At 37.8% G+C, this 24,688-nt stretch overlaps 1 protein-coding gene across 6 annotated transcripts in view; it reads right to left on the bottom strand.

Moving 5' to 3' along the window:
* The window catches only part of LOC126483998 (DNA-binding protein Ewg), a 125,372-nt gene that overhangs the window by 99,455 nt on the left and 1,229 nt on the right, over positions 1–24,688 (bottom strand). For 3 of the 6 annotated variants that reach the window (XM_050107303.1, XM_050107308.1, XM_050107309.1), the window contains exons 2-4: positions 13,536–13,625; positions 11,238–11,360; positions 7,619–7,841 (exon numbers count right to left, since the gene is read on the bottom strand). In XM_050107303.1, coding sequence (XP_049963260.1) covers positions 7,619–7,832 — 214 coding nt within the window. In that variant the 5' untranslated portion in view covers positions 7,833–7,841; positions 11,238–11,360; positions 13,536–13,625. The remainder of the gene's footprint in view (positions 1–7,618; positions 7,842–11,237; positions 11,361–13,535; positions 13,626–24,688) is intronic. The other 3 variants (XM_050107304.1, XM_050107305.1, XM_050107306.1) reach the window with 3 other exon arrangements.

Genomic DNA, 24,688 nt, shown 5'->3' with positions numbered 1-24,688 from the left:
TACATGTTTCATTACAAAGAAAACAACAACGTGGAAATTCCTGAGTAGGGTTTATTGCAAACAAGAAAATTAGAAACAAGATTCCCGATCCTGAATGGGTTTCACAATGATAAAGCAAGATTTGTTAAAAAAAATAAATAAATAAAAAAATAAAAGATATTCTATGAACATTTTTTAAGTCTGGACATCAAAGTGCCTACAATCTGATGGGAAAGAAGAAAACCACTATAGAGTTACAGCAGCTGGAAAATAACAGCAAATTTCACTACAAGACGATAACAGTTCATTTTAAAGCAAAACAAAGATGACTCTTATACACTATACCAGAAATGGCAGATGTCACACAACAGTATAAAACAAATAGACTGTTGGGGATTGAAACTGCAACACCAATAAGGATAGTAAACAATGAAATTTTGCTTACTGTGCATATGCAGTATACTAGGGAAAATACATTATTAACCCTCAAGTGGGTGCGGCTGTGTATACAATGTGCCAATCACATTGTCTTCTACTGTTCCATTGTTGTTTTACAATTATGAGCCCATGTCTGTATTACTTCATCACTGCTTCAGCTAACACTGTAGTCATTTCTGTTATCATACATTCAAATGAGCAGGAGTAGTACAAAATAAATAGCAAGTTAGGTGAGAAATAATTTATGATCTGTGCAAAAAAATGACCCAGATTCCAAGCTAGCAACAGTCTCACAATGAGGCAATTGTCTCCAAGATAATTAGTAATCGAATAAGCAGTTAGCATGAATCAGATGCAATTGCACTCTTTATGCTTTGAGTAGGTCTTTACTGTGGAGTAATACTTTTATGATACCACACAGAGCGATATAATGAAAAATTTATTTTATTATTGTTTATAACAATGACTTAGCACATATAATGTAAGTTTATTTTATCATCGTTTAATTAAACTACAATCAAACTGGGATTTTGCTAATACATGTTACCCTTGGTAACAAAGGCAGCTATTCTTTACACGTGTACAAAGTGCGCCACATGCCTGCTCACGTCGTGAAAAATGGTATGCATGCTTGAAGATTAAATTTGTAGATGTTCTGGGGGTATACGGGTGTGAAATTTGGTACATAGAGTTGGCAGCAATATAGGTCTAACCAGACTGGTTATCAAGGTGAAATGAGCTCGGGTAACAGGTATGGGCGCATCATTCCATGCTTCTTCAACTCTATGCTAAGTTTGTCAGTCAAAGTGACTGGTGAAAGGTGGTATACTAGATTCTGAGCAACCAACCACTAGATGTTTTCAATGGGTGAAAGATCTGGAGAACCTGCTGGCCAATGCAACAGTCTAACAACCTCTGTATCGAGGTAGGTGAAAGCAGCAAGGCAACATGCAGTCTTGTGTTATTTTGCAGAAAGATAGTGTCAGGAGACCTCCTAAATAACATACAACCACTGGTCTTAACGTGTCAGTAATGTAATGGCTGCTGGCCAAATTACTAGCTGTGAAAACAAAACCGGAGGTGATAGTGTTGTGTATGCAATGGCACACCATACCATCACAAAAGGTATGACAATGATAAATGGAATATGGCAATTACTGCCATCCTGGAAGTCTCCACACAAGGATACATTCATTGTGGTGCTGTACTCAGAACCACGACTCATATGGATGGATGTGGAGCCACTCCCGTGTACAGTGTTGTCAAGCATATCACTGTTGAGACACCCCTCTTTGCTGTTGCGTGATGGGAAGCTGTAAAACTGGTCACTGTGCAGCTCAAAACGTCATAAAACAGTGTGAAGAAATAAGCCCCTTTCCTGACTCAAAGTACCTGACATTGCTGTACAATCTCTCACAGCAGAGCAAGCTGTGTGTCTCCTCTCAGGTGCTACTGACATGGAGCTGCTGAGATGCTGCATCATCTTTATAGAGGTGCCAACATTTAAGAAATCCATTAAATAATGTGCTGGATAGTACAAGCAGGGGAAAAGGGGGGGGGGGGGGAGGGGACAGCAGGTTATGTGCATGTGAGTGGTAGTGGCCGGATATTTTGATGCATTGCTAAATCAGACATTACTACAAATCAACCCAAAATTGAAAAAATGCAGTCTATTCAAAGATTAATACAGAGCTTTTTTTTTACCTGCTAGAGTTTGATGTTGTCTCAGATCAGCACTATATTTCTGAAATATAAGTTGAAGGCTCATGTTTTGAACGAATACTCTAGTTGCCCCCTTAGCAGCTAGCAGCTCCTGATTGTTAAAATTACACTGGGGACATGATTTTTGTTTTGATGCCATGTGTTTATGTGTTTAACTAGCACACCCATTTTTGTTCTCACACAACCATGCTCTGAAGCTACTTTCAAATCACCAACGTTTTCTTTAACAAACATCTTGCATTGTGCTCAACAAGGAATGTCATAAATAACAATTCTGCATTTGTTGCCAAACTTTCATCTTAAAAGGATTCAGCAAAAACTGTTAAATTCTTGTTTGTGTCCCTCAGCTTCAGTGTACGTCAACAAATTTTGCTACCCACATATTTACGGCAATTGTCTCTTCCATCAAACAACTGAAAAATTCCAGCTATACACACTACTAAAAAGTGTGTGTGAATCAGATTTGGAGGAGCGCAGTAGACAGGGCCATGCTTTCAAGTATTCTTCCCTAAATTTTTTCAACAATTCTTGGTTTCTTAACACTGTCACTAGTCCCTGTAATGTCATCACACACTTTTGCTGCACCTGAAATTCTTTCATTGTTTATTTCAAAATCTTTTGAGCATATTTCCCTGACACATGCCTCGTATGCACTAGAAAAGAATTCTACATTAATGTGTTTATGATAAATGCAATAAACACTTGTTAACATGTCTCACACACACACACACACACACACACACACACACACACACATTAACCACCAAACAGAGCTCAACTGCAATTTGTCATAGCAACACAACAAAGACATCTCTAGGAGGAGCTTGCCAGGAATAGTCATATGATCAGCAAAGATAACAACTGTGCAAGATATACCTCTTCATATCTAGTTATACATTATGAAGGGTGAAGTCATATACCATACATAGTATTTGGTGAAATGAGAAGTCTACAAAGGGCAGAAAAGGACAAGTATACCAAGAAATATTGTTGAGAATTCAAGTTGTAACGAATGATTTTCTCTTGAGCATCCTTTTGAGCACTTTATACGCAAAAAAAATTTAAAAAATATTAATTTTTGCTACATCATTCATAAAGTCATAATTATTGAAGGAAATTCGTATTATTTGAATGATTTGTCATAGTTGGCATCTTTTTGTTAAATATGCCCTACTGAACCCACCAATTCTATATTAACATGACAGCTGTAGGATCTCTACCAATGCAAGCAGCAATATCACAGAACAAAAAACTGCATTCTTGATAGGATGTGTCTTTCTAGTATCAATTTCCAATACATTTGGTAGAGGTTTCTCCTCCTTACACAAGGCATAAAATGAACTTCTCAAAAATAAACAACATTCAAATGCAATTTCTGAATGAGAAACCTTTTGCGTAAGATTTCCTTGTATACAGAATGTAAATAGCATCACTCCTGTCTGCCTGGTGTAGTTGCACTGAAATGCTAATTATTGGCATATTGCACTATGTAGTGCGCTTCATGTAAATTTGACATTTGCAACGAGCCGCTTTCACAGTTCTGTCATTTTAATGGCCAGCAGTAAACAAAAAACTTAGTAAGGACCAAAATGGAACTAAAAAAGAAACTGACAAGTTCAGTATCTTAGAAAATGAATGTTATGAAGACATGAAGGAGCAACATGAAGCAATAGTTGAAGTCCATAATGCTTGGAAGCCTCAATCCAGTAACAGATTTCAAATGGTTACTGGTGAGCTAAGAACTTGTTTCCACAATCTTATTCAATGTGAAATAACTCAGAGTATAAAGATCAGTCTCTTGTCATCCGAACACAGTTAAGGGTCTATGAAATACAAGACTGCAGAATGCCTATCAGATAAAGTAAGATGCATATGTTTCATGTGATAGATTTCAGACATGTAATGGAGGTAGAGGTGTGTGTGTAGGTGTGTGTGTGTGTGTGTGTGTGTGTGTGTGTGTGTGTGTGTGTGTGTTCTGTTGTTAATAATGACAACATTCTGCCAATGTGCTAAGCAAGAACTATAGTCAGAATCTCAAATTCTTTGTGCCTACTAAAACATGTATATGCATGCACAGTAGATGCATACTTTTCACAATGACAATTGTACAATACGTTCACTATCCATATGTTAATTAGTTGCAGAAACTAACATCTGAAACATTAACAGACTTACAGAAAATACCACACACACACATTTTCCAGCTGAATCAACAGTATCAAAACACTCACATATTATCAACTATGTATCTCCCTGTAAATAAACTACTGTAAAGAAGAAAAACATCATGCTTCTATGCTACTCAATAAGCAAGTAAATGCAAATAAAGTTAAAAAAACCAAAACAATCATGACTGTTAAAACAGCGCCTCCCAACATGCATTGCGAAGACCACCACAGACCTATCCATTTCCAATGACAGCCGCAGTGTGTGTAAAATGGCTAAAATGTCAACTGATGAGGTATATAAAAGGCATACCTGACGCAAAAAAAATTAACAGTACAAGTAATAACATGGATCATGTACTTATTTCAAAAAACTGACGAAAACCCACTGTATAATAAACAACTCTATACCAAAATTATGTCCAAGAGTGAGAAATAAACAGCCATTCCTGGCGAAGAAAATCAACTGCACAAGAAAAGTGATAACCAACCTCCCCTTAATCATCTTCGGAAGACATTACATGAAATCACATCACACTCATGATGAAATGCATATCATGTAAACATAACAGAAGACAGTGTGATTTAAACAGTAGCCATTCTCTGGGATAGTTAATAAGATGAAATAATTTTTAACTTTAAACAATTTTCCAACATGAAAAAACCTTGAAAAGGTGCATGGGGAGAGGGGGGGAAAGGGGGAGAAAGGGGGGGAAAGGGGGGGAAAGGGGGGGAGAGGGGGGGGAGAGGGGGGGAGAGGGGGGGAGAGGGGGGGAAAGGGGGGGGGAAAGGGGGGTTAGGGGGGGAGAATCATTGTAGGCAAACCTTGAAAACAGCACAGCAGATGAGGTTTTTCAATTTCAAATTTGGTGAAGACACTGCAAATCATGACTAAAACCTGTTGTAGCCTCAGCTATTGACACTGGGTAATTTCCAGTGCATTCTGTATGCTTCTTATTCACAAATTGCAATTTTCTGCTACCGGATAACTTGATACACAGATTGCCGCCCCCCCCCCCCCCCCCCCCGCAAAGCAAGGAAATAATCATATACAGTTATCTTTTATCCATGTTACACTAATATGTACATTATTTGTCCCATTCTATTCCCTTCTGCTGTCATTGCAATGGTCCCTGATCCCACTGTAATATGCTCCATTGGATATATCAACATATATAGACTACAGAAAAAATTGGCCACAGTGTTATTTACTGGATCATTCCAGTACTTGCTATATGGTATTACAGCAAAATTACAGGTAATCTTTAAGTATCAATTCAGTTTCTTCCACTATGTCATTAGTTAAATAAAATAAATTATCTTTAAATCACTTTAAATAAATATTGCTCCTTCCAATATTTATCTTCCAACACAGAACAGTGTTTACATGATAGTCATATGCATATATATGAATGAGCCCATTAGGACTACGTGAAGTACTTAGTGGCGTGCATTTGCCTTTCTTTGTGCTCATACTTCTTTCATTCTTTTGCTGTGGGTTTCTTTTCTTTCTTGAGACCACGTTGTTCCAGTCTTCTTCTTTGGTTTCTCCTCTTGGTCAGCTTGCCACGTGCCAATTTTGGATCTGAAGATTTCCATTTTGGATATCCCCTGGTGTAATTCCTGCTAGTTTCAGATCTGTTTTGATTTCGCTAATCCATTTCATTGGGTCTGTTTTAGATTTACTCCTTTCTTCATAGAATTCAACTATTTGCTTTGTAAGTCTGTCCGGATTCATTCTTTTGATGTGTTCATAGAATCTTAATCTGTGTTTTCTAATGTCACTGTGAATATTAGAGTAATGTTTGTGTTATATCCACAGATTAACACACATGTGCAAACAAAATATTTTTATTAAGTGGAGCAAGGCCACCACTTAATTTTACAAAAAGATAAACTTCCTTTAAAAAAAGCTGCTTCTCCTACAAAAATTTTGTAACAAGCCAAAGAATTATGCCACCTTATTGAATTGAAATATTAGCAACTGATCTGAATTTACGCTCCTTTGTCGGGTTTCCTCTCGATGCTTTCCGGTGGATGCTGAGGAAGTAGATGGGCGCAGAGTCCAGGGTCATTGGCCGGCGTAGCAAAGACATGGCACCTGGACGTTCCGGCTGCATCAATGTATCCTCCAGACGGCAGTCCACGGCGAGTCGAAAGACGCCAGCTTCCCTTTCTTCCGGCTATTTAACATGGCGGCTCCAGCCTTCCTCCACTGATTCCGGAGTGGTGATTGGCGGCTGTTGGCAATCCCTGACTGGTGGATGGTGATATCATAGTGTGACCAAACGTGCAGGAAAAAGGCTCGTGCACGTGCGTAGTTCGCGACTGATTGAATGTTTGGCGGGAACACCTCTAGCGCCGGCTGGTGGAACACGCTGGTACTACGTTGCAGGCGCCGCTTAACTCTCCCGCGGTAACTGACCATTGCGTTTGTGTGGCTGTGCGCACCACAGCAGTTTGATTTCCTGTTTGCCCCTAAGCCAATACTGTTCATCTACAAGTTTTGGACCTAAATTTTTTCTTATGATATTCCGTTCCTTTTTCTGAAAGTTTTCTATGTCTGTTTCCTGTTTAAAATTAGTGTCTCTGATCCATATAGGCATTGTTTTTATGACGGTAATGTAATGTAGTTTTGTGTGCTTGAACACACTTTTTATTGGAGATATTTTGAGTGAGTTGATAAGCAATGTCCATCTTCTGTCATCTGACTTGTTGGCTTTCACTTCTATTTCATTTTTCTGAATTGTTTTGTTGAGATATTTAAATTGTGGAACTCATTTAATTTTATTTATTATTATTATTATTATTATTATTATTATTATTATTACAAGTTTTATCTACAGTCAGACTTCCAAATGGTCTTCTGTAGGTACAAAACTGTTTGTCTTGTAGATACTGTGACCATATTTCATTTTTTGAAGCACTGAAATGACAAAGTAAACAGTACTAGACAAAATGGTGCTGTGAGAGTGATTAGTTTCTTGGGTTTTATAAAAAATCTTGGTCATTTGAGCTTACATTTGAGACAAATATTCCAGCACCATGATGGGGTGAAATGTGTTATGAATCACCAAAAATGTACAGACATTGACCGGAAATATTACCAGCACCAGGAATTAAGCTTCAAAGCTACATATCTAACATAGTTATGTTAGAAAGACCAATGTTACAGCCAGTTATGAATGAAGAAGTAACTGACCATCTGTTACAGAAAAATTGGGTGACCATAACCAATATCCCCCAGTGGACCATCGCAAGCACAAATTATAAACGTAATAAAACTAAAGACAAACAAAGCAAAGTGAAATCACCGTGTGTCTTTTGCCAACCTGCTGCGGCGAGCTGCGCTGTCACCTCATCATTCATAGCAGCGGCCATCAAGTCACCGCCTTCGACATATTGCGTGCTAGAGCCTGGGGAAGATGGACATCCGTCATCATCTTCCTCATCAGTAACTACAGCATGAGCATGTGCTGTGTCTGCACCATGCAGCACAGTCAGCGAATCTGCTGTCTGTGCATTCATTGCAGACTCCTGTGGAAGCAAATAATTCATCTCAACACTCACTGTTCAGATTTGTGATAAGACTACCAACAGGTTCAGGATAAGAACAAAGCATTATTTGACAGGGAAATACAATTTTATGTGACATTACATAAATATCAGTAGGGCAAACTTCTTCATGCATATTAATATGTCATTCTATGTTTACTGCCACACCAACAACTTTGTGACTACATTTAAGTTTCTCCAGAGATACACACAAGCATACCAAGTTTTTTTTATACTTAAAAAAACATTTGTGTCACTTAGCAGTCCAAACAGAAATGTAAGCAGTTACTAATGACATTCTGTAAGAAATGTCTGGTGCGGTATTAAGAAAAGAAAGGAGTCTGAAGATATTGTTTCATTACAAGATATCAGAGTGGACGGAAAAGAAGTGCAAAAGGTGCCAGCAAAATAATTTACATAATGCCTGTGAAAGACAAGAAATCACTCAAAACTAGAAAAATGTTGTAATTGTTATAACTCACAAGAAATATAACAGACAAGAAAAAACAGCTGCAGATCAAAAGTGCTCCCAGGTGTCAGGCCTTTCCTTAAGCTTACTTGGCCGTAGGAGTATCTCAGTTGTGAAGAACAACTGTATGAAAACTTCATGCATGATCCAGCATTTTTCCTCACATCTCAATATTCGTTGATAGTTGGTTCCCACCCAAACAGCAATTGCTGTCTTATAGTAAGAGATACTTGTACCAAGTTCAGTTGAAATTGGTTCTGTGGTTTAGGAAGAGATGTGGAACATTTATTTTTTAAACATTGTTCTTACAGGTTTATCACAGGGACCGACAAAAATGTTCATAGAAAGAAGGAACTGCTTAAAAGTGGACTTGTTAATATGGGGTTTTACTGTATACCTGACACGAGTCATTGACAGACGTAGAAGTAACTTCTAGCATGTTCCACAGGAAGTGTAGTGTGACCCATGATGTTTGTATTGTATATTAATGTCCTCACAGACAACAATAGTAACCCCAGACTTTTTACAGATGACACAGTTATCTATAAAGAAGCACTATCTGAAGAAAGCTGCACAAATGTCCAAACAGATTTTGATAGGATTTCAAAGTTGTGCAAAGATGGAAACTTATTTTAAATGCTCAAGAAGGTAAAAATATGCACCTCACAAAACACAAAAATATATTATCCAATGACTACAGTATCAGTTACTAATGACTCATTACTGGAATCAGTAAATTCATACAAATGCCAGACCAAAATAATGTGTGGGGATGTGAAATCAAATGATCACATGGGCTCATTCATGAGTAAACAGGTCACAGACTTTATTCATGCATACAATACTGCAAAAATGCCATTAGTTTACAATGAATGGGTTTCTGCTTGCAAAATATCTGTGGAAGCAACTCTACACTATTGCTCAACTGTGTGAGTCTGGGACCCATATCACATATTACTAACGGGGGGGGGGATACTGGACGCATACATGGAAGTGCAACACAAATAGCCACGTGTTAGCTTAACTTATGGGAAACTTGGGAGAGCGTCATGGAAATACTGAAAAAACCTGAACTGCCAGGCACTCAAAGATGGCGTCAACTATCCTGTGACCACCTACTTATAAAAAAAAAAAACAGCCATGAATGAGGAATCTAGGAATGCATTATACAGAGACAAGATTAGACCAATTACAGTGCACACACAAAGGCATTTAAGCAGCATTTATATGATCCATATGCAAATGGAATGGGAAGAAACTTTAAGACACAGTACAATGGGGCGTAATGTTTGTCATGCACTTCACAGTGGGCTGCAGAGGATGGATGACGATATAAATTTTGAAAATCTTTTAACTGTATTCCAACACAGCTGTACAAACAGACATTTAGAAACAAGGGACAGATTCAACCATGTGAGGGAAGTGAAGAATGTGTGTGTCAATGCTACAGCTTCCATTACATTTAATCAGAACTGTGAGAACTTCGTAACTGAAGGCGTAGTTAATCATGGCAATTCCCTACTAGCAAAATTGTTCTTAGCTGTCCTGCAGGACCTCTGACCAGGAAATTAGGTAGTAATAGAATGTATTTTAATCACTTTCATTTTGCTGAGAACACTGAGTTTTTGCTCGACACGTAATGGAGATCCACACACAAGAAATTAGCAGGAAAAACAGGAAACAAACAGATGGACTAGCAAACACAGTTAAGTGAAAGACTTAATTATGATTGCAATGACAATGGAATTGAGGTGAGCATGGCCGTTTGCCAGGCAAATGGAGTCTAGAAGGACCTAGGATGATCTTTACTGGATTCTGAGATATAAGAAAATAGAATGCATCATTGTCCTAACACAAGCGGAAAGATGACATTAAAATTAGAGGCAGGATCAAACATCTGAAGACCATGCTGCATGGGAAAGTCTAAAAGAGACCTTTATTCAGAAATGGATGTCTAGTAGCTAATGAAAATGACAAGATGTTGGCAACACTGCAAAGACCCATATTTTAATGTCATGCTGACTTCCTTAAAACATGGTTTTATAATGGTACATACAACTTCCCTACAAATTACTAAATATTACAAAACTGCACATAAATGAAAAGAAGTATTTGCTCATGTTAGCATTCTCAAAGAGTTTTGAACTGTGGTATTATCAAAGCATGCTAAAGGTGGAAAGAATATATGTTAACAGAAAATCTTTGATGCACTTCCTGTGAAAAACACAGAGGCAATAAGAGCCAAATGTGAAATTCAACAGATCAAGTACAAAGGCGGTGTATGGGAAATAGGCATCTAACGCCAATGGAACAGGCTTTTTGAGAAAAAGAAATTGCATGTGCACCCCCCTCCCATCTGCTCCAGTTCTTAATGCAAATGGTGACTGTACAATATGTAGAATAATTATGCAGTTACTGATTAGATTTCATTTTCTTGAAAGACAATAAAAATTGTTATGGCAGCAAGCAAGTGTGTACCCTTGGAAATCAAAAACTGATTTCTAGAGAATTTTGAAAGGACTATCATTTAGTGTTCTTTAAATACAGTAGCAGTCTGCTGACTTGTGGAAGGCACATGAAAACTGTTTCAAACAAATACTGCAATATTTTAACAGTGGAGTAATGGTCGAAGTAAATTATTACAGAATTCCAATTGTGGTTATGTTGGTTTTTTGTTTTGTTTTGTGAAGTGCACAAATTTAAATTTCTGAACCTCTAACGCAAGCTGCCTATCTTTACAATGCTTTGAAATATCATCAAGATCTAACTGAATATCTGTGTAGACATTTCATGTTGAAGATGGTTTTTGAAACACTGGTACTTAAAAATCTCCTTTAAAATAATAAGTTATTGAAGTGACTTATAAGCCTGAAACAATAATAGTTCCTGGCAGTTTTCTGCATACTTACCAGATATCTCTCAGTAACTGCTTTACCAGTTCTAACATGTTACAGTGTCACATCATTCTGGTAGTTCATATCAACATAGAATTATTAGCCACATGAAACTGAGAAACATGGCACCTTATTTTGCTGCAAGTGAAAGAAAATTCCAAGCTGAACAAACTACATATCAATAAATTTGTTAGGTCTACAGAAAATTATAACTGGCAAAAATTTTACAATCGGCACTAAACAAAAAGCATTCATCCAGCATAGACAGTATTCCATATAATGATAGGGAAGTTCAAATAAATGTGTCAACAATGGTTATACTATGTGTAGTTGAAAGTTAATGGATTTGGTTTTCCTGTTTCCATTCCACTAGCACTTTTCAAGGGCTACTTCACAGCTATCTTAATATATTTCTTATGTTAACAGTAGCACCACAATTGCCAATTTGGCAGTTTCTATATATTAGACACCAATTTTGTCCAACACGGTGCAGCATAATGCAATGGAGCAAATATATACAGTACTGTCTTTTATGTAAACTAACGTTTTGAATACCACTGTAGCTCTGCTATCTGTTTTAATATCTTTCTTTCATTTACTTCCCTATGGCTAAATGCTTCGTACAAGTCTGAGATTACTATAAATATTTTCTGCCACATTATTAATACGCAAATACAACACTAAATTTCTGTTTATTGCAAACAGAACTTAGTAGAAACCAATTTAATTTACTTGCATATACTTCAAAAATTTGTTTCACTATTACTATCATCAGTTGCATCATACACTAGGAATAAACATGTTTTACAAAACTCACCACCTTAAGTCTGTATTAACTTCCAACAAGAAAAGGCAGCTTTTTCAAATCCCAAACCAACAGATCTGACAAAAAATATCTATTGGTATGAATTATGTACTTCAATGCTGGTAAAATATTTATTATGTGAACACAGTAGTGAATAACAATAACTATTATTACATTTTATTACTTCACCTGAACCATTTAAGCTCTTTCAGAACCATAGTTAACAGTCAGCTTCAGGAAGACTTCTGTAGGTGAATACAACTGATGCTCCTGATAATATACAAGGAGACTGCCACAGGCAAAGGAATTTGTCACATTTAGAAAATTGGTTTGAACAAAATGTGTTCCTGAATTATAAATACAAACAGAGAAACCATAATGGATGAATGACACCAACGAAGACATATGTCCTATGATAATGGAACAAGGAAAGAGGCTCTCTTCCTCTTGAAGCTTTTTGGTCCATTTTATGTCACAGCTACACAGAAATGTGATGAAATCATGTCTTGCAACTGTGACATGAATACCGTGAAAATGTGATGCACAAAAGCGATATATTGTATAATCACAATACCTAGTGGAAAGGTTCGCAGGAAATTTGCAAAACAATTTAGGTGTTTCGTTTCAGAGAATTCTTATTAAATGAGTGGCAAGGCTTGCACTAAAGCAAAGTACCTTCAATAGAATAATGGAGATACAATGAACTCATCGAAAATTACATTGGTCCCAGTGCTTCTACTTCTGACTGTAATGGTGACTAGCGAATCATTAAGACATACTGGTAACAGACGCTGACCATGATGAATTTTGTCCTTTTTCTAGCTTTCACACAACTACAATAAAAATGAATTGTTACTTAAAAAAAAGTTCTAATGAAAGGTGACATGTATATGCCAGCACATAAAAATTATAAAGCTACTACAGTTCACATGAAATAATGAAGTGTTTGTTACCCCTGCAAGCCACCTTGAAATAGTTAGTAGCTTTGGTGGGGATGGTGGTGGGGGAAAAGTGAGTGAGTGACAGGAGAAGGTGGGGGGGGGGGGGGGGGGTTACCAATACTATAAGGAGGGTGGTGGTACTTACTTACCCCTCTAACCTCTCCACCTTGGGGCAATCTGTGCTTGGGTCACAGCAAATTCTGTCTACTTCCCATATCCCTCTCCAAAGGGCTAAAGAAAATGTGAAAAATTCCGTAAATATTTTTATTTATTCCTGTCTATTTGTAGTCTTTACTATTCTTGTTACTATTTTTGAACTGCAATGCTAAAAGTTCTGTTTGATACACAGACTCCTTGGCACTCATATTCTTCAGTCATAAGACAAAATATCAGCTCATTTCTCAGATACAGTTAACTGAAATAACAGATTAAGCCCCCTTAGTACTACAACTTTTTGGATCTGCTACATTATTACCTATAAATTATTGTGATAAAAAGATTTTTTTAAAAAAATATCAGCTTGGTACATCTGTTCTTCTATATTAATATATCTATAATTATACGTACCACAAGGTCTCGAAATGGAATTTATTCCGAACTGTGTCATAAGAATATCTTCTAGTTCACATTACAATCTGTCATGGTTCACAACCTCCCCTGTTATAAGGACAAAAAATTATATTAATAATGTTTTCACTCACCATTCAAAGTGCTTAAAGCCTCAGGTTTCAGTAAACACAGATCAAGACGAATATCTGAAATGCTCTGTGACCATAACTTAACTGACAATTACAACAGACACATTACATTGAATAACAAGAACATAAAATTTAATTTAGCAAATGGCTGTGGCAAGAGACATCCCACCCACAATGCACCTCCTGCCAACATGATTAAGGGCTAATGATGAATCATGTTTCAGAGCAAAGAATGCCTTCTAACCAGAAGATTCATAATAGTAAAAGTGAGAAAACTAAAAAAGTAACTGACATCAGTTTGGCCAACAATCCTATAACAAGGTGAGAGGAATAATCACCTCAGTGGATAGGAGGAGGAAAGAGAGTGCGTATAAGACAGTGGCTATCACTCCTACAGCTTTTGCACACACATTTCGTTATAGTCAGAGTGTTAAAGAGGGGGACAATACCCACTATTCATTGGAGTGCTACCCCTAAAATGGAAAATAGGATACAGCAGAAAAATTGGGCTAACCACATCTAAAAGACAATTAAAAGAAGAGCTGCCAAAAGTGCTAAGAGTGAGGACTCCCAAACCCAGTATGCAATAACAGGCATCCCAACTCCAAACAACCAGCTCTTGCACCAAAAGTAGTTTAAAATGTTATATCTGATAATAAAAACACCTATCATGGAGAAAACAGATGACCACTTCAATTGTGGTTGTGTCATCTGCCATCCTGACAGACAAAGAAATCTGAAGACCATGCTTAGCATGGAGAACAAAAAGGATGGGGTATTCCACCAGGATAAGAGCAACCACAATGTAGGGGTAGCTAGTTACATAAAATAGACCTATGGGTCAGTCTGGTATGACCAACGAAGAGGCGGCATATGATGGTCTATTCTTCTGGATCTTGACAGTGCACAGTTATAGCCCATCAGATATCATACCATCTCTGAGTGAGCAGAGGTTTCACCTGCACCTGAGATCATTGAACTAAATGTGGGATAAGTAATTGCTTCTCACGCCAAAGTTGGCCCGTTAATTCCCTGAGGTACCCACATGACTTGGAACCCAGGAAGACAACTGATCAGGTGGTACGATTACGATCAGAGTTAAAATCATAAATACCGGATATCACCAGGTGACAAGAGTAACATAGGTAATGACATGGAGACTGCTCGCTGACTCACTACATACTAGAATGAGGTTAAGAAAGACCCATTTGTATTACAGATGGCTGTGTTAACAGCTATCAGCTCCACATGTTTCCTACAATGGATGGTATTTCTGTCAAGCAGGATATGTAAAAGCATATCCTGTCTTCCTCCAGTAATTTTCGGGTTCGCAGCCAGATCCCATCAACATTCTGCCAAGATATTTTGGCCCAGAGACGTCCGGCCATCCTCAGGTGAGTAGACGAAGTACTGAAGAGACCTGATGCAGTCAAGGTATTTATGGCGAATTCCATGCATGCAAATTGTACTGGTGGTTTACAGCACATGTGTTAGGAGGTGACATGTGCGAGGTAGCCAAGTAGTGTGTGCTGTCCTCAGTGGTGCAGTAAGTTTCCAGCTTCTGGGGCTCTGTAATTAATGAACCCATGGAAATACGCCTTGTTGACAATTTAATGATCGTGATAACAGCTTTCAGCTGGATAAAAACTGGAATTCAATTATTAAAATTATGAGGTCACAGCGGAATCGACATGTTCAGTCAATACTCTGCGATTAGACTGTTCTTACTTCACCACTGAGGGCAGCACACACTTCTTGGCTGCCTCGCGCATGCCACCTAATGCATGTGCTGTAAACCGCCAGTACGATTCGCATGCGTGGAATTCGCCATAAATACCACGACTGCATCAGGTCTCTTCAGTACTTCGCCTACTCACCTGAGGATGGCCAGACGTCTCTGGGCTGAAATATCATGGCAGAATGTTGATGGGATCGGGCTGAAAACCCGAAAATTACTGGAAGAAAAAATACGCCGGGAAAATTTCAGAAGTCACGTCATATCTGTCATATTCACAGTTTTAGAGCCATCAGTGTAAAAGATGGTCGCATCCTTAAACTACTAAAAACTGAAAGGAGCAGACAACAAAAGGTCAAGGGACGACAAATCTTAGGACCCTGAAATAGATTGGTCCTAATTCATGGCCTCTAAACCAAAAAAGGGGGTCCATGGGAAAACAAGGGGAGTACATTCTATGGAGAAGCGGAGGTCCTGGCAGAAGGTTGCGAGATGCGTTCGAACTGGAAATCCCACCTCAAGGCAGGTGTGGACCCTTTTATGGAAAGAGAATAGGGTATTTGGATGATCAGGAAATTATCAACTAGTGATTGCATAGGAGACCATGAGCTGATACTGAAGAGAGAAGATGCCTGCTTTGGCAGGCAGACTGTCTACATAACTAGTCCAGAAAGCATCAATGGCCAGTCATATTCCAAGATGATAGACTGGGGACAACAATTTCAAATTGAAGATGCTCCTGAGCAATGGTATGCACTGAAATCCCCAATTGGGAGAAAAGGGGTGGGTGGAAAATGGTTGGATTAAGGTTTTAATCTCAAGATAAGTAAATGCTCTGCCTGGAGACAAATGGCGATCATTAGGGCATCTCAACTTGCACTGCTATTGCTTCCAATTAGGTATGGAGAGGAATCCACTCCCTGGTGATATCAATGTGAACCAAATTCCAGCCTCCTCCAGATGCTCTCTTGGGGTCAGTATACTTCCAACAGAATATATGGGAACTTCAAAAATCTGGGGAATTGTCATCAGTGAGGTTTTTTTCCTTGGAGAGCAACACAGATAGGAGAACAAGAGGAAATTAGTTGTTGTAGGTCTGGCAAATGACAGTAATATTCATGGCAGTTCCACTGGATCACGTTGAGAGTATCCTGATCAGTGGTGGAGGACAGTTCATACCCCAGTATCACTGTGTCAACAGTAGCTGCAGATCATCAATGAACAGTGGTTCAGTATCTGACAACACAAGCAAATCTGGGGCTGCCTGGGTCATAAGAGTAGCCTTTTGCAGAGATTTCTCCTTCGCTTTCACATCATTTGGTGGTCAATATTCCACTGCGGGTTTATCAACTGCAGATGTAGGAATAGAAGAAGAGCAGACAGCCCTGAGACCCACAGTCCATGGCTCCTCTAGCCACTGACTTGTGATGGATCTCTGATCTGTAGATTTTCGGGGAGAGAAAGCCCTGTCATCGGTAGACGCCAGAGGAGGGTGCAACTTCTCCTGCCAGATACAGGGAACGGTTCTCGAAGATGGTGCTGCAGGAACCATATGAGGGAAGAGCCTATCCCTGTGGCCAAGTTGATTTGAGCAACTACCAAATGGTCACAGTACACCAGATACTGCTAATGACTTGATAACAGTAGTGGCAAAGGTCAATATAATTAACACTAGCTACAAATGTTTTTTTGTTTTTTTCGTTTTTTTGAGTTTCAAAATTTGAAAGCCCAACTGTGACCTGAGGAAATCAAAGCAAAATCTCAGTTTTTAAATGCTTTACAAACAAACATCCAGTGGGATTATTGACCCAATTTAATTCCCATACCATGGCTATGATGACTGTAACAGCAAGTCAATGACACTAAGAAACAGCTGAAATGGTTAAAGCTGAACGGAGATCCAGGGCCCAGCGGAGTTCAATCAAGGCAGTCAGGTAGACGCAGAGTTTTGCAGACTTCATGAAAAGTATTTAGGGTGAAGTGGGGTAAGTGTAACCACGTTTTGGCATAGTTCAACTTTGACACCAAATTGCCAACTTGTTATTGAAGATATGATTTTGAAATTTTTCATGCTTAAAGTTTAACTTATTGACTTTTAAACAATCTACATTTTGTTTTTGAAAAAAGAAATTATAGGGTCAATTAATTGTTTTCAAAATTTTGTGTTGTGAGGTTACACTTGCCCCATGGTTCGAGGCAAGTGTAACCCCACATTGTTGTACCCATACAGAGCATTGTAAAAAGGACTTGGGGTAAGTGACCTGATTACCCAATTTTTACTGAACTTGAGGATTTTTAAATTATTAAAATATCTTAAATTTTACTCAAGATATGAACTTTTTTGCACATGCCTCTTTGTATATTATGAAATACACAGAAAATGTTAGCTAAACTAAAAAATAAGTGTTAGCCTAAACCATAAAACACTGAAACAGAATGCTTCATAGATGATTTATTTTTGTTTTAGGCCAGTAATTTATTAGTTTAAATTCTACAAAAGTAATATTTTTTCTTTAGTAGGCAATTTAACAAAAATAATAAAATATCTAGTATCAAGAGAAAAGAAAAATTCACTTTATAAGTTCACTTTCTATTATTTTCCATGGTAATTGAACTCAAGTTGTTGGAAATTTGTGTTTAACGCTAAACTGCCCTAATTCAACTTATTATATTCACACTTAGGCCCTAACTGTTAATTAGTCACTGAATCTTGTATGAATAAAATTTAACACCAAATGTCAGGTCTCCCCTGCGACAAAGTAGGCTCAGGCAGCACTGGAATGACGTCAGAGGATGGAACTTCCGTCTCATCTCTTCTATCAGGCCAGTAGAATGTGGTGCCATGCTTTGTCTTATTTTTGCATCTGAGGAAAATCACTTCTGGATCTCCTAAATCACTAATTTTGGTAACATGGCCAATAAAATGAACCTTCTTACATTTTGTTGCAAAAGCTACCAGAACATAGATTCCAACTGTAATTTTATCTTTGGCTTCAAAAAAGTTTGTCTCTTTTTCTTCTTCACAGTTTATCATTTCTTTCCTGAGATCGTCCAGTGTTATTATGATCCCATTTCCTTCATCACCACTTATTAAAGATAGGCCTCCTTCAGTTTAACTTTCTTCACTTGTTGCTTCAACTTGAGTCTTTTTTTTTTTGTTACCCACATGAGCAATCAGGGATTTTTTTCCACAACAGCACTTTGTTTGGAAGATTTACTTTTCATTACCAAGCCCTTTTTTATGTCGATAATGCTCTTTCGTTTTGCTTTCTCCTTATTATTCTTGTTTCCTTTGAAATCTTTTTCTTTATAGATGGCATCTTGAAAAGTGATAACTTCAGCTCGTGGTGCAATTCTTTCCTCCTTTTTGTTACCAGTGGGACTACACTATCGGACAGTGTCATATTTTATAAAAGGAAACGTGGTTTAAAAATATAGTAGACAAAAATAAAATATATCTCATACAAACTCCATATGTACAGGAAGGCCAGTTTAATTGATCTAGTGTGATAGCAAAAACAAGGTTACGGCTTAAATAAATAAATCTGTTCCGGTAAGTTTGTTTGGGGCAAGTGTAACCCCCCCCCCCCCCCCCCCCGGTTACACTTGCCCCACATAGGAAAAAGTTGGGGTAAGTGTAACCATGCCTGGCATATCAAGAGCTTTATCAGTAGAGTAAAATGAATCTCATATTTGAAATTGTCATGCAAAAGTTAGTTTGTAACCAAAAAATTGTGCAGTTATCTTTAAAACTGCAAGAATGACAGACTACCAAATTCTGAGCGTGTCACTCACTCGCAGAGTGAAAATGTAGATGTCAATTCAAGTCCAAAAATTAATTACTAATTTGTCAGATTTGGCAACTTATGGTTAAATATAACAAAGAAAGGAGTAAATTAATATGTGTGATAGGTGAGAGGTAAAAATACAGCTTCTTTAAGGCACCATAAGCTGTGGTTACACTAACCCTATGGTTACACTTACCCCACTTCACCCTAACACAAAGCTACACCTACAATTATCATTGGAAGTTTAATCATATGCAGTATCATGCAATATTTGTGAATGGATTGAGAATTTCTTGACAGGGAGGATACAGCATACATCTCAGATGGAGAGTCATCAACAGATATAAAAGTAACTTCAGATGTGTTCCGGGGAAGTGTGTGGGAATTCTCGCTGTTCATGTTTTATGTTAATGACCTCGCAGATGATATTAATAGGAACTTAAGGCATTTTGCAGATTACATGGTTATCTGCAATGAATTTCTATCTGCAAAAAGCTGCATAAATATTAAGTCAGCTCTTGATAAGATTTCAAACTGGTTTTGGCAACTTGCTTTCAATGTTCGGAGAGGTAAAGTCTTGCACTTCACAAAACAAACAATGTAGTGTACTATGACTAGAATATTGATGAGTCACAACTGGAATTAGTCAGCTTATACACACCTGTGTGTAACAATTTGTAGCAATATGAAATGGAATGAACATATAAACCTAATCTTACATAAAACAGTTTGTAAACTTCGGTTCACTGGTAGAATACTAGGGAAATGTAAACATTGTACAAACAAGATTGCTTACAAAATACTCGTGCAGTCCATCAGAAAATATTGCTAAGTGTGGGGGGTTTCATACCAAATCTAACAGGCGATACTTAACATACACAGAAGGGCAGCACGAAAGACAAAAGATCAATGGTTTGTTTCATCCATAGGAGAGCATCACGGAGATGCTGAAAAAGCAACTGACACACACTTGAAGATAGATGTGAATTAGCCTGTAAAATCTTTCTTACAAAGCTTCAAGATCCAACTTTATGTGATAAATCTAAGCATATGCTATAGCTCCTACATATCACTCCCATATGTATTAAGCCAAAATTATACTAATTGCAGTGTACACAGAGAAGTTTAAGCAATCGATTATCCCATGTGAATGGAAGGGAAGAAGCCCAAATAATGGTGATGGGTGTAGATAAATTTTTAGGCCAGTACTGCCTCAATGTTCTAAATTCCAACAGCACCCAAACGAATTTCCCCTCATGTTGACTTACACCAATCTTATTATTGTCTGTAAAACTGCATCTGTACTCTGCAACCGCCAATCTTATTGTTGTCTGTAAAACTGCATCTGTACTCTGCAACCATGACTTGTTAAATGGATGATTTGTTAATATCCACACTTATCAATTAACACCCCCCTCTCACCCACCCTTTCTTTTCTTAATAATTAAATTTTTCTTGAAGTGTGAACTCTTTTTTTTTTTTTTTTTTTTTTTTTTTTTTTTTTGCCTGCATTGTGTCTTGCATGCCAGGAGAATAGTTCTGTCACTGTTGATTCTCCCAAAGAATCATTCCGAGGGAATGTCATCTACGCCAGCTGTCTAGTTTCAACTTGGATCTTTCAGTGCTTCTGACAAAGTACACTCACAGTATCAAAACTTGGCTCTCCCATCATGTTTAACTTTTTCTTCCCTTAATGTAGTATTGTCTTTGAGGTTGTTTCCTTTGAATAGACCCCCTACCTGTTCCTTCCACCTTTCAGCCTTCACTGCCTTGCTTAGTACTTCCTGTCCATCTTAGCTCTTTGTATTTGTACAGTAGTTCTCTTTGTTCAAAGCTTTCTTTTTATTCTCCTATGTGCAGCAGCTACCTTTCCCACTGTGGTGCATGCTTCTGGAAATTTTAATCTCTCCTCAAGCCATTCCTGCTTTTTTCTATTTTGTGCTTTCTCTCTGCCCCCCAAGATTTGTATGTTTGCTTCATTTTTATATTTTTTTTAACAGTTAGCATAATGTTAATGCATGCAATATTTTAGTCATTTTTAAGATTTAGTGTGAATGACTGAAGAAGTTATGCATTAGGAAATGAATCAAATACATCTTGACATGCATAAAACACTTGCCTATTTCTACATCAACACACTTAAACAATCTGGCTTTAAAGTTATATACCAGCATTTTGACCTCATTTACATAAAATTTTGTCAGTGTGTCTTCCTTAACTGGCTAACACTGCAAATAGGCACCACTGTACACTTTTACATTGAAGTATTCTGAAAACGAGTTTCACCCTCACTGTTGCGCCCACAACTTCTAAACGCTCTGAAATGTCTGATGTCTGCTTAATTGTTCTGTAGGGCCAATTAATGTGTTTCAATGTACATTCTCAAAATGGGATAGCAGTGGCAAAAATAAGTAGGACTATTACTGGTATATTTTTCTCTCATAAAAGCAATGTTTGCTGCTACTGCAGTCAGGCACTTATCCACATTAAGTCATAGAGGGAGTATGTCCTTGTCATTTAAAACAGTGAACAAATGTGCAACATCTTAGAAAGGTCTGAGAAGGATTCCAACAGTCAAGCAGATTAGCACACAGCTTCTGGGATATTTAGGGAGTCAAGCCTGCTCATGCCCAAGTATGCCTTGCAGGTCAATGGCGAGGGCTGGTGAGCCAGCCAGCCTGAACATAGTTTTCAATTAGTTTCCAAAATCTACTTGGGTAAATAGCTGCATCCCACCTCAGGTACCCATTAGTTTTCAATTAGTTTCCAAAATCTACTTGGGTAAATAGCTACATCCCACCTCAGGTACCCGTTAAGCTGTAGGCAGACAGAAGGGATACAGATTCCGCCCCGTGGGTAGCGGTGGTGAATGAAAGGGCATCCCACCAATGTCACTAACATTGAATCAAACCATATAACAATGCCAACCCCATAGAGGAGGAGGAGCAGGAGCAGGAGGAGGAGGAGGAGGAGGAGGAGGAGGAGGGGTGAATTATAAGGGAAACTCCCCACTACAACCCCCTAATATTTAGTGATAAGGTGGCTCACTGGACGGCCTATCAAAAACTGAACACAGATCAAGCATGAAAACAGGAAGAAGGTATACTGAGCTGTCAAAAAAGAAAAATAAATAATAATAAAATACTGTACACAGGATGAGCTGTGTTTGAAACTCTCCCCGAAATTTATTTTTCTTTTCACACTATTATGAACTGTCCATCAAGTTACTGGAATATCTGTAGTTTGGGCAGTTTTAATACTGTACATTGGTTATAGAATATGAGTCATGTGGTAAGTATTAATATGTTACCGTTGCTAGTAAATGTGATGAATAGTGAGAGCAGGTGAGATACAATATAGATTTTTTTTAAAAAAAAAAAGGTGTCAGCTATGTTACAACAAGGGAATTCAAGAGTCAAAACTTCCAAAATGAAACGAAACTTCGAAAAGTTAAAAAACATATGTTTTGACAGAGAATAGCAAAACTGTGAGATTGCGTAACTGTTGTCTTCATTTGTTGCAGCCTAAATCGGGCAAGGAGGCATATCTGATTCACATATCAGTCTTACAAATTAGGTGCGTCAATAAGATATTCCTATGATGGCACATACTGTCACTAATGCCATCTATGACATACCAGATGTGTGTTCCGGTGAAGGATTCGGTTGACTGGTTGCCTTGTCAATAAAGCGTTTGTCGTTCCCATTTGAAAGCCACTTCCTTTCAGCTGCTAACAGTAGTTTTGCAGAATCAACTGTCACTAAGTCCCTTCCTTACACCACGACACAGGCACAAATTTCAATATAGTGAACCGCGCGGAAAATAAAAAATTCAACACCATGACCACTTAACCATGACGCTGTTGCTCTTTCAGGCTGCTCTATGTTGCACTTCTCCTTGGAGTGTTTCTATTTTTTCTTAGTTTAATACAACTACTACCTGTTTTCATGCTTGATCTGTGTTTGGTTTTGACAGGTTGTCTACTGGGCCCTCTTACCACTAAATCCGGGAAAGTAAGGGGTTGTGCATGCGATGGGGAGTTTCCCCTCGTTAGAAAGGTCTAAGAATAAACTAGACATTTCAACAGGCAATGGCTACCACCCATGTGTCTTAGATTGTTATTCACCCATTTATTCATTGTGTAAACAGGATAAAGGAATATTATGAAAGGGACAGACTGCTACTCGCCATACAGAGGAAATGAGTCGCAGATAAGCACAACAAAGATACTGCTATACATCTGACGTTCAGCCAAAAGGCCTTCTTCTAAAGAAGAAAACACACACATTCACAAAAACATGATGGTGGGTAGTAGCAATCTATCCTTTTCATAATACCATCGCTATTCCATTCTGGATTTTGCACTGTTTGACAGGATAAAAGAAATAAGTTTGGTGACTGACATCTCCTTACAGTTATTACACTATGGCAATGAGAAGAGCCAAAGCACAATTTTCATTGTCCACTTAAACTGCCAATGCCAGTGCAATACAATGAAAAGTAATACAATAAAAGACAAAAATTTAGAATAATAGCACCATGTATCAGCAAATATCTGTAACAACAATCACTGCCTCCAACAATATAAAATACTGTGATTTTAGTAAACAGTTACAAAATTTCTGCATTATCATCTATTCAATGAACATGACAATGTAAGCTGCTTTTGTGACATTCTCCTATGTCAGGCACTAAGATTGTTTTTTTTTTTCTTTAATGTGCAGCAGATGTGCATACAAATAAATACAATACTTAACAATCTACATCTACATCCATACTCCGCAAGCCACCTGGCGGTGTGTGGCGGAGGGTACTTTGTGTACCTCTATCGGTTCTCCCTTCTATTCCAGTGTGAAACAGGGAAGGCAGTGATTTGTGAAAATGATTTACTGTTTGTTGAAAGTGCCAAATGTTTCATAATTTAATAGCAGCTCTGTCAAAAGTAATACTTCAATCTTTGTTCTTCAGTACAAAAAGCATTCAAAACAAATCCATAAAAGTCTATTTTGGCACTATGATAGTAATTTCACTAAAAATCTGGTTGTTTCACATAAAGGAAACTACCTTTCTTCTGTTTACTACCGGTCACGAAGTGAAGTGAAAGTTTTGACACTAGATCCAAGTAAACAATGTAGGAGACATTTAATTTTTCATGCTTGTGGAAGTGTCTGTTTATCAATACAATAAAGCAATATGTGAATGTGCTGCTGCTATGCGTTATCTGTTTAACATTCAATGTGAAAATAATTACGGGTGGGAATAAAACTGTCTTGACTGAACGAACACTAAGGCAATGTGGGTAATGCATGAAGGAAGGATATAAATCGTATTAGTAGGTGTTAAATAATCGGAATTAAATATTTTTGGAAGTATATTCGTGACATTTCGTAGGAATTAAAGAGAAGATCTGATATATTTTAAGCGTAGTGATACAGACTGTGGATGCAAAACTTATGTTTATATTATAGTAATGAATGTATTGCGTATTTCCTCTTGAGG

This window comes from Schistocerca serialis, chromosome 6 (assembly GCF_023864345.2).
Source record: "Schistocerca serialis cubense isolate TAMUIC-IGC-003099 chromosome 6, iqSchSeri2.2, whole genome shotgun sequence".
Classification (NCBI taxonomy): Eukaryota; Metazoa; Arthropoda; class Insecta; order Orthoptera; family Acrididae; genus Schistocerca; species Schistocerca serialis.
Note: the sequence above shows the minus strand (reverse complement) of the source record. Positions and strands in the feature narration are given on the sequence as shown.